Below are 12,141 nucleotides of genomic sequence, written 5' to 3' on the forward strand. Positions count from 1 at the left end.
CGTTCGTATTAAAAAAATTAGCATTTCGCCGTTTTCCACCGATTTTCGAGTGACGAAATCGAGTGATCGAAATTCAAAAATCGGCCCCCAGGCGCCGAGCCGTGGTAGCGCACGCCCACACGCGAAGTGGACAATGAGCTGAAGATTTGTTGCGCAGTAGTCTGCATCGCACAATAGCTCGCCATTATACTGCACTCCTGCGATCTTATTGCTATAATAGTGATAACTGCCATCAAAACAATGCAGTGATTGATTTTTATGTTCTATCTATATTATATTACATCGTTTAGGTCAAAAAGGTAACTAACAAGTCATTCTGTAATCGATAAAAACTAGTTTCTCATTCACATTTGTTTTTCTTCAAAAACAAGTGAAAGTTTCAACTAAAGAAAATATAAATTAAATACTACGTAAATTAAAAGTAATAGTAAGTAGGAGAAAACAATAAACAGATACTCGTACTGCACTACCAAAAGGTTTAACGATTGTAAAGTTTGATTAACCATGTTTATTACTCTCCGACAAATAAGAAACTGGCAAATCGAAAAGATTACTTTCTTATTTGTTTAATAATGGAAAGCTGCAAGATTATTTATTTGTGCAAAGCGGACCACCCAGCGCAGGCATTCGCCACAGAGTCCTGCCCTTACCGCAGGATACGTACAGCGAGGCTGCTTTAACTTTAGGGATGGAAGCCTTAAATCCAACAAGATCTTATTATGTGTTCACAGGGGTTCATTAAAATTATATATTTGTGGTGGTCAAAAAGTCTCCCACGGCGTTGCGGCTCTATTATTGACCATAAATCAAAAAGTTAACAACCTACTTAAAAGGTAAAGATGGGAGGGTTTTTGTGTGCGGGTCAAAGCGGCCGACGTCGGCGCGGCTGCGCGGGCGCAGGCGCGGTGAACCCCGTGTTTGTTTGTTTTACGATCCCCACGGTGCATTAGCTTTTTTGCTTCTTCTACTTACTTATTATTTCTTCATAATGTAGAGATAATCATGATGCCTTATCAGCGCGAGGCTTTTTAGGATTTCGACCGTCTGTCTCGAGATGTTTGAGTTCATTGTATGATTGTTTTAACCTCGGTAACAAACTCATCTAAATTCTAAATGCGTTTGGAGGACCGTCTTTATTATTAGGTATGCTTGCGACGACAATCTGAGAAATTGAAATAATTAGCGAGTGATGGACGCCCGCTGCGTGCTGTGAATTGTTGATAGAGTTGGGCTCATGTGCATAATCCTCGTTTCATACTTACGTATAGGTACATATAAACACACCTGGCCGTAGTTATATTCATGCAAGGTGTCTTTAAATAAATAAAATCCAGCAGTAATCTTCAACCGTTAGTATTTCATCAGTATAAATCTTGTTTGTATAATTAAAACTTAAGTCGAGTCTTACATGAATATAGCGGACTAACGATGAATAGTTAATTGTTTGTGTACAAAAGGACAGCCTACTTTGTGTAGTCATCTCTAGTTTTACGACAGACACTTGAGTGTCTTCCTCCATTGTTAGATTGTCACACGCGCTGACGCAGCGGGTTCGAGCACGCTCTCAGAATTGAGTGTGCGTCGCTATTGAAGCACATTCATCTACTGACATATCCAAACACTTCACGACAGAAGACTGAGGGCGAGCCTAATGAATGCCAAGCGAGGACAAGGCAATCTATTATGTATTCACATTTGTAATTATCTTAAAGAAGGGAAGTGTTACTAATGTACGTACGTACACTTACACGCGTAGAAAAAGTATCGGTAGAGCCTTCAGGGTCCGTTCGCGGCGGTGGGCGCGCCGTGTGCGGCCGGACTCCGTCATTAGGCCCTGATTGATTCATCGTCCAGTCATAGTAATTTATGAACTTTACGCTTTGTCGCAGCCAAGCCGCTGATCCTTTCCAATCTTATTTGCTAAAGAATGGCTTGCGCTTTTGTTTCAAATGTTTATTTTGCTGGCATATAAAAAGCGGCACAATGAAACGCTAAGAGGTGTCTTTTTTATTGTATAATTAATTGTATAATATTAAAAGCGTATCTAGAAAACCGGCCAAGTGCGAGTCGGACTCGCGTTCCAAAGCGTTCCGTACATTACCCAATATTTAACAAAGTATTTTTTAGGGTTCCGTACCCAAAGGGTAAAACGGGACCCTATTACTAAGACTTCGCTGTCCGTCCGTCCGTCCGTCCGTCCGTCCGTCCGTCCGTCCGTCCGTCCGTCTGTCTGTCACCAGGCTGTATCTCACGAACCGTGATAGATAGACAGTTGAAATTTTCACAGATGATGTATTTCTGTTGCCGCTATAACAACAAATACTAAAAACAGAATAAAATAAAGATTTATTTGGGGCTCCCATACAGCAAACGTGATTTTTGACCAAAGTTAAGCAACGTCCCCAAGTAACACAACGTAGCTGAATATTGTTTGAATAATAGAGCATGCCGTACTTAATGCTGAATAAGGTAGCTCTATAACAGCTGAATAAGCGTTATACAGACGTTATACAGAAGGTTTGGGCGCAAAGTGGGCAGTGCCCACGCCGCTTATTTCTGAATAACAGTAATGTAATAGCTATATAAGTGTATGCCCACACATTGAATCGCTGAATAACACTTGTATAGAGGCTGTCAAAAGCTTATATACCGCTTTTAAACCAAAGTTATCCAGCTTTGTACACAATGAATCAGTTATTCACACGTTATGAAGCTTTTGGTTCCAAAGTGCATTTTTACAGAAAATATATTCAGATATTTGTGTTAAATCAATGATTTGTCTTCCATTTTAATTTGTGAACTCGTGTCAAAGTGTAGTTTCTGCAGTGAGCTTACAAAATAAGGAGGACATCACCCATATATTTATTTGATGTTTACATAACTTCAATTTCATTGCGCATGCGACTTTACTGTTAATATATATATGCATTTTATTTAAAATTTTAAAGCGCCGCGTAAATAATGCACCGTTTCAAAAGTAAATATAGAAAATTTACTACTCCACATTTAAATTTGTAATTTTTCTGCGGTGTTTAGATGTTTTAGTGATAGAAAATGTACTTTAACAAGTTATGCTACGATAAAACTAGTATTAAAAATGAATAAAATGGGTTTTTCAGTTCATTTTCAATTCCTATATAATTGTAGAGGTTAGAAAGTGAGCAACCGTAATGGCGTCCGACTGTGCTGAATATAAGCTGCTGCCACAGCTATTATTGTGCTAATTTCTGAATAAGCAGTCACATTATTCGCGTTACAAAGCAACATGTTAGATAATAATGGTCTTAACACAACAAGTTTTGAATAACATCAGTATAATAGTAATTGTTTTCTCAATCTTAAAGCCTATTAGGGTTCTATACACAAATAGTCAAAACCACATAGATCCTCACTACTTTGATGATAAAACATTATAGGTATGTAACACGGGCAATATTCAATCCTACTTCCCACTAATATTATAAACGCGATATAATATATAAGTTATATGATAAATCTGGGGGCACGGCAGTTTACACAGTTATTTTTTCCGTTATCAGTTCCGACAAATATGTAGTAGGTAAAGGTAACGCAAAGATGTACGACGTGAGTACGAAGATATATATAGTATGAGTGGTATGGTTACGAGTATGGTATGAATATGAATATGGCATAGGTGCGAAGGTGAGGGTATATCATTCATTCATTCATATTAGTAGCGGGTATCACGGGTATGAGTACAATTAAGTATAGTTTGATATGGGCAGTATTGTTTAGGTATGAGTACGAGTACAGTGTGGGATGGGTATGAGTAGACCCACTTGAAAACTAAAAACAGTCTGTTCAAAATCGACAGGAGAATCGATTTCGCTATGAGGGTGATTATTTTATTTTTCTCATACCCAGTCCAGTCTACAACTTTTTAATGCAACAATATGAATAACTAGCATTTGACACATTGTTTGCCAACTAACAACAACCTTAAATGGCCATTGGTAAACTTTATCTCGTTGCAATAAGGTATGAAAATGGTCAGTTAACAGTGTTTACGATGGTAACTAGCGGATGCAACGGATAGTTGTTTGGCCGGAATCCGGATATCTGGCCTGGACACTGGCCGAATATCCGGTATCCGGCCGCCGAATATTCGGCCGGCGGAACTATACCTACGTTTCGGTTTTTCAGGTGCGCATTCTGCAGGTTTGACCTGTTTCCTAGTAAACGTTCGCGCGGACTCATTTCTAGGTTCGAAATGAGTGCGCGTGCAAGTCAGTGGAATGATTAAATTGTTTTAAAATAATAAACAAGTACGATTATGACCGTGTCTGTTTCTTAAATCCAATTTGTTTACTCCGAAATCATGCAATGTTACTATCCGGTATCCGGCCGAATAGGAGGTCACTATCCGGTATCCGGCCGAATAGGAGGTCACTATCCGGTATCCGACCGGATAGTAAAATAGTGGCCGGATAGGCCGGATAGTAACCGGATATCCGGTGCATCTCTAATTAAAAGGACTATGCATCTTGTGTAAAATAACCAATCGAAGAGAATTGTTAAGAAAAGTAAACCTCGATTTTTTAAATAATGGTTGGATTAAAGAATATGCGTATTTATTCTTGATGCGTTCAAAATAAAATAAAAACACGCTCAAGCTCAAAGCAATCAGACTCAAGTAGCACTGTTGACCGTGTATAAAGCTACGGAACCCTCTCCACTGCGCACTTGTTGATACTAAGCAGTAGTTTGAATAGCGCTTCTCATTGCGTTCATTTTGCAGCTTTTAGCAAGAAAATATAGTATATGTGTACTAAAATCGCTATAACTTAAGTATAAGTGTTGTTTTAGTTTTTATTATTCAGACGTTATGCCAATAAAAGCCATAATTAACCCATATATGCAGCTACTGAATAACAAATAATATGTGGATATTATTACAGCTTCCAGTAATAGCGTCCACCTTTATTCAAAAACTAGCGTTAAAACAGAAACTGCAACCGCTTTTATACAGTTGAAAGTCTTCACCGACGCTTCTTTTCAGCATTTAGTAGCCACTATCACATTTTTCTTAATATTGTCTGCTTAAAATCATACAACACAGAATATATACAGCTAATTGCTGCTAATGCTGCTATTATGCAGCTTTTAGTAACCACAAATGCTTTAAGCTGAATAATGTCTAAGTAACTGTGTAAGAAATAAGTATTATTCAGCTTTAATATGCAAAACCAATACTATGCAAAATTTATTCAGCATTTATTGGTATAAAGGCCCCACTAGGCCCACATATTTTCTTATTCCGAATTTAGTAATTTCCACCGCATATACACAAAATTTATGCAATCTTAATTTGAATAAGATGATAATTTTACTCTATTATCCTGCTTGTGTGTTACTTGGGTCGGGCGTGGTCAGTACTTGGATGGGTGACCGTTTTCTTTTTGCATTTTTTTCCGTTTTTTTTTTTGCTTTATGGTACGGAACCCTTCGTGCGCGAGTCCGACTCGCACTTGCCCAGTTTTTATATGTGAATTGCCTTTAAAAAACCCGTAGGGGTGGTACAAAAACTAAGTAATTAGTCCGACTCACGCTTGACTGCATTTCTAATAGGTTTTCCTGTCATAAATGTTTCGGAAATATACTTATTATTTCAAATACAGTGGAAGTGTTCGTGGAATGTTTCTATTCTTTATTCAACCTCTCTCCTCCTCGTTTCCAGAATGCGTGATAAACGGCCAAAGAGTGGGCGAGGGGCGCGACGTGCGCATCCCGGAGGAGCCGTGCCTGTCGTGCCGCTGCGTGCACGGCGCGCTCTCGTGCGCCAAGCGCGCGTGCCCCGTGCTGCCGTGCGCTCCCGCGCAACAACACACGCCGCTCGGCGAGTGCTGCCCCCGCTGCAATGTGCCCACAGTAGACAAGATGCTGCCCAGTAAGTTCACATTTTGTAGAAGCTCTCCTTAAGTATATTTTTTATTATATTGTATGACCTGCCTGGCCCACGCTGGCCCATTGTGTACAGGGGCCTTAATACACAGAAGGTGCGGTCGGTGCTAAGGATTCAATAAATTTATTAAGACAATTATGATCCTTAGATTTATTATGACTTCTGTTTTTTTATTTAATAGGTGTACATTATGAATCCTCATATTTAATAGGTGTACATCGCTGGGCGGTACCTTAATATAACACTTTAATGTAATGTACAGTAGAGTCCGGTTATAACGACACTCAAGGGACCGCTGATATTACGTCGTACTAACCGGACGTCGTACAAAACGAGCCGCCAATTTTAATATATTTTTTAATCAAAATAATTACATCATTTTGTATTTATTAATACTTATGCGACAATCAAAGAAATAAAACATTTTTTTTTAAATATATATTTACGTTAGTATTACGTTTAGCAGAAGCCACTTTTCATCAAGGTACGCGTACTCACTCGTCATCCGCAAATTACTCGAATCCCGTAAAATAAAAAGTCGTAATTCTTGGGGATCTAATCAAGATGACGTTGTTTTATCACATAGTTCCTGTGGCCACCTCCTGTGTCCATCGACAGATCGGCTCGAAGGTCACCCAACTTACATAATTATATCTTATTTTTTTTTATTATGTGTGTGAAGTTTAAGCTCAATCGAATAATGGGAATTGTTTTATTTAGTTTGCAAGATTACGAAAAGTCGCATGACTATCTATTTCACCTTGCTCCCTATATGCAAAAGGGGGAGGAGAGTTGGGTGCGCGGGACGGAATAAGCTTCTTACCAACAATTTATTTGTAAAAACTACGTCACTTGTCGTTGTAACCGGACTTGACGGACGAATTTTGAATCAATTTCCGTCGTTAAAAGCGATCGGTCGTTATAAGCGGAGTCGTTATAAACGGTTGTGCTTTCATAGTAGCTTGTACTAAAACCAAACAAGTGCCTATACTTTCGTCGCTATAAGCGGTTGGTTGTTATATGCGGAGTCGTACTAACCGGACTCTACTGTACCATCAGCCGCAAAAGTGCATGGTGACTTTATCAATGAATTCATTCATAATTTCTGCATGCAATTTTGCAGCTCACTGTACATTCAGCTGCAGATTTAACTGACCCCCCTCCCCCCATGCATATATATTTGACTCTAATTAAGTGAGATAATTAGAGTCAACTATCTCCTTAGCTGACAGTACCTAAGTAAGTTACAATAAATAATATCTTCGAATTCCAGGTCACACTTTCACAAAGCCGTGCATAATCGGCAACAGCCTCCACGCGCACCTGGCGTCGTTCCGCGTGGACCCGTGCACGGACTGCACGTGCGTGAACGGCACGGTGGTGTGCGCGCGGCACACGTGCCCCGTGCTGACGTGCGGGGCCCGCGCGCGCCCGCCCGCGCCGGGAAAGTGCTGCCCGGAGTGCCCGCAAGTCGAGGAGGCGAAGGCCGCATGTGTTATAGGCGGGAATACTTATCAGGTGGGTACAGCTTCTGCTAGACTTATTTTGCCAGTGAGCATCAAATAGACAGTGACGGTCAATGTGGCCAAATATATCCTAACAGACCTTTGTTACCATAGAAATAAAGATGTGTTTCGATACGTTTGGGCACTTTGGCCTATTTGATGCTAGTGACGCTAGTCAGCATCAAATGTTGTTAGCCAGTCGGCTAACATATAAAAAGCACAGTTACGAGTATATTTAGTATATTATACAGTCCTGTTTTGATCTTGATATTATGTGTGACTGGGGACATTTATTTAACTTACAAGTGTAAACCTGAGTAAACGTGAGATACTGGAATAGAAAAATATATGACATTATTATTCATATTTCAGGATGGTGAAACATGGCAGCTTGATGCTTGCAAATCCTGTGAATGCCACGGCGGTGAACCTCGCTGCGCCATGGAGCGCTGCCCCGTCGTGACCTGTCCTCCCGACCAGACGCTGCGGCGCGTGCCGGGCCAGTGCTGCGCGCGGTGTGTCGACATCGACGGCATCTGTACCGTCTTCGGGGATCCCCATTACAAGACCTTTGATGGAAAATTCTACAGTTTCCAAGGATCCTGTAAATATCAATTAGTGTCCGACTGCGCAAATGGCTCATTTTCGATAAGAATTTCTAACGACGCTAGAAACACTTCACATTCCTCCTGGACACGCACGGCCACTCTTCGGATAGGGTCTACCAAAATTAATATGGGGAAAAAGATGCGAATCAAAGTAAACGGCAACAGAATCAGCTTGCCCCACAGAGAGAGCGGCGTAGCGGAGATAATCCGCAGCAACGGTTCCGTGCTTTTGAAGGCCAACATCGGAGTGCAAATGTTATGGGACGGAGACGGCTTCTTGGAAGTTACAGTGTCGAGTGTGTATAAAGGAAAATTGTGCGGTTTATGTGGCAATTTTAACTCTATAGCAAAGGACGATATGAGATCGCGCGACGGTAGGATGATGAGCGACGCGTGGGAGTTCGGTTCGTCGTGGCGGGTGGGCGGTCGGCGAGCTTGCTCGCGCCGGCGCGAGCGCCCCGGCCGCTCCCAGTGCCGGCCGCGCCGGCGGGCCAAGGCGCGTCGGCTGTGCCGCGGCTTCGACAAATACGAGGCTTTTACCGAGTGTGCGGCGAAAGTGAATCCTCACAATTATAGGGAGGCGTGTGAATTAGACGCGTGCAATTGTTCTGGCTTTCGGTGCCACTGTGCGGCGTACGGCGCGTACGCGCGCGAGTGCGCGCGGCTAGGCGCGGCGCCGCGGGACTGGCAGCACGAGGCGTGGTGCGCGGGCGGCGCGCCGCCGTGGCTGACGCGCGGCCGCGACGCCGCGCGCGCCGCGCCGCCCGACACGGCGCTGATGCTGCCCGGCACCATGCCTAAGCCGGGGTCCGGCCGTCGCCCCCCGCCGCCGATTCTGCATCCTGATTAACTTTGTTAGCGGCTCCGCATCTACTAGTCAAACCTGCCAGTGTGGTGAAGTGAGGTAATTACTTTTCAGTTGTCAACGCTCTTATACTTAACTCCATGGTATCGTTAAGAAAATTGAATAGATAATCATTTCTGAAAAAGTTTTTACTTTCGTTTCTGCCTGTGTTTATCTTATTTCATCTCACAACAGTAAGCTTATTGATTCTTACAGGACGATTCTAGAAGAAAAAAGTTTCTTAAAGTTTCCATACCTGCATTAGGTATGTCTTATCTAAATTAATGTTAAGAAAGTCAGAACTTTTATTTATTTATCTCATTTAGGTATGTAATTTTTTCAGTTGAGATAGTTTTTGTGTACCTTTGTCATTTACATGAAATAAATAGTTATGTCGCTTATGGTTAGCTAGCATATTCTTATCCGAAATTCATTATGTATGTATATACAATGTATATTAAGATTAACTACCAAATGAAATATTAAATACGGTTGCGGGAATCACCCGCAACTCCTGCATCATCAGGGGCTATTTGGAATTTGCAAGTATGAAAGTAATTACCTACGTCATTGGCTTCCTAACCTTCTCATACTTACACAAAGTCTTCCCAAATAATGCCCCATCTACCAGATTAAAATTTCATTTTAATATAATCAAATAACTTGTGTATTTTTTGTTTACAGTATTACGAGGACGCAAGAAATAAGATGAATTAAAAAATACACCTCGACAAGGTGTAAACAACCACCAATGGAATGATGATCTTTCTACAAGAACAGTATTCAATATAACTACTTATTATAAGATGTACGTACATAATATATACTAAATGTCATAGAATAACTTTTGACCATCTATATACAGCTCACTATTGCCTCGCGAACATCAACCAGCATGAAGTGAAATTTGAGACAGATTTTGGAACTAGATTCTCCTTTAGACATTCAGTTAGCTCATTCCATTATTTTAAGACCCACGATCAACGATCGTAAGTTAAATCGCGAAAATTGATCGTGATTGATCAGACATCGTAGATTTTGTAGACTCAAAAGTCTACAAACCTCGCAGTGCAGCCTCGAAGTTGAGTTAAAATAATCAGTATAATTTTGAGGTCAGAGAGTTTGAATACTTACCTCGATTTTCTTAATGGGATATTATTATACTACACAACAATAATATCCTACAAGATGTACGATATTTGGTAATGATTGAGTATCTATTGGTGATTCTCTATATAAATAGGAAGGAACGCTGGTTGTTATTTAAATGCTGTCGCTTTACAATTCATTAAACTCATGTAATGCTTACTTAGCGTATCTAAAATGTGATAATTGATTATGACTTGTGTTATGGAAGTGCGTTCGGTAAAGTAAAGTTCAAATTGCGATCTCATCAGTACCTAGTTGTTTACAAAAACTTAGTTAACATATTTATCCGAAGCCAAGAAGCTATGAGATTGAGAGTAATCTACATAAAACCCTGAAAGTAGTAACAGATTCGTTCGTGTAGTTAAATATTGTTTTAATTAAAGACTCGTTTTAGAGCTTAGTTGTTAAATACGTTACCAATGAATTGTATTCTTGACTTTTAAATCTATGTGTACTTACTTTAGTTTCTGACATGTTCACTTAATGTTAATGTTAGCTGGTGACAGTACTTTCTATTCTGAAATGATTGAATGTGTGTATTCTACTAGACATTGTAGATGTTTTGAGAGGAGGCTGAAGTATATCTACTTTTGATTATTTATCAAGTAAGGATAAACGCAGCCAGCAAAATAAAAGCAGCCAGTGTCTACGTGTCATATTATTGACTAATTTTCTTTTTTAATTGCCTTTGTATAAATGTCTTCTTTATTCTCTTTTTATTTATTACGCGAAATATTTTCTAAAGTATTAGAAATTATTTCAAAAATCACTTCTTATGTTTAATTTTTTCTGTTTTGGCCGCTTTCTGAGTGAAAGCCGCCCAAAAGAGTGAATTAAATTTTCTTAATTTTAATGTTTTATTTCAAGGCTTACGTTTTATGTAGGCTCGTAAGTTATTTGAGGATATAATTAGCGACCTTTATTTCTGACAATTTACTTAAGGTATTACAAATTATTCCTTCTTTTACAATTATGTATACTTTCTTACGACAACATGCATACTATGATACTATTCTAATCTAAGTATAGTGTAGGTACCTTTTTGGGTAAACTTTACCTACATGCCATAAATTTAATTATTTATTGATATAAAATGGGTCTTTATTATGGAATTGTATGGAAATGTAAAAATGTAATGTGTTTACTGCACAACGTTACTGGTTCTATTTTAAGTACCTACGTAAATATACTATTGGCTCCACTAAGGAACTAAAAGTTACAGTAACTTGTGTGCTTGCGAACAAGGAATAAATAAATAATGCAATTTTGTTGAAAAACCCTTTTGTTTCATTAGCCCAGATCGCCGATGACCGATGATGTACCTTTGTCTGTATGGTGGTGTTATCTATTGAAATGCTACCTAAGCACTATGAAAACCGATTAAAGAACCTTTCAGACAAACTTGAGGAGGTAGATTGATGAATGTATAAAATAAAAATAAACTATTTATATTATACCTACATCCATTAATATATACTTAGTCAAAATTGTATTTTTTTTCGAGAACATTTTTTTCTGCTCTATACAAGCACTATCGAGGTTTGAACCCACGATTTTTGACCACCACCACATATTCTGATGAGATTGATGAGTGAAATCACTCATTATAAGATAGGATAGAAGATCATCTTATTACAGACAAATTACTGTGTAAAATAAAACTCATTCGTATAATCCAATGCTATATATATAATATATCGCTACCACAACAATTACCTACTTATATTAACCATTCATATGTGGTGGTGTTCAAAAATCGTGGGTTCAAACCTCGATAGTGCTGAATAGACCAAAAAAAATATTCTTGAAAAAAGAAATACTAAAAATTCCTTATCATCCTTATCATACACAGGAAAGAGGTTAATAATTTATTTGAGGCGTATATCTAAAATAATATCGGTAGGTACCTACTTTTATGATTTCCAATAGAAATTAGACTCCATTAATAATTTATACAACTCTTTGCGAGTTTGCTTGCTAGAAAATGGATATTATAAAGCACCTCAAATATATTCATTACCCTCTCTGGCTAGAAGCCAAATTTCCTCAATTTGATGTCATCAAAATTATCTAGGACAATTTGGCGTCCGCTTTAAAAACACGGGATTCATT

General features: G+C 39.2%; 1 protein-coding gene across 1 annotated transcript in view; it reads left to right on the top strand.

Moving 5' to 3' along the window:
• Positions 1–11,306, top strand: part of LOC134665078 (BMP-binding endothelial regulator protein) — a 74,756-nt gene extending 63,450 nt beyond the window's left edge. Inside the window, exons 5-8 of the mRNA XM_063521884.1 lie at positions 5,699–5,908; positions 7,197–7,441; positions 7,801–8,940; positions 9,565–11,306. Coding sequence (XP_063377954.1) covers positions 5,699–5,908; positions 7,197–7,441; positions 7,801–8,886 — 1,541 coding nt within the window. The 3' untranslated portion in view covers positions 8,887–8,940; positions 9,565–11,306. The remainder of the gene's footprint in view (positions 1–5,698; positions 5,909–7,196; positions 7,442–7,800; positions 8,941–9,564) is intronic.
• Positions 11,307–12,141: the final 835 nt, after the last annotated feature.

Source organism: Cydia fagiglandana, chromosome 6 (assembly GCF_963556715.1).
Source record: "Cydia fagiglandana chromosome 6, ilCydFagi1.1, whole genome shotgun sequence".
Lineage (NCBI taxonomy): Eukaryota > Metazoa > Arthropoda > Insecta > Lepidoptera > Tortricidae > Cydia > Cydia fagiglandana.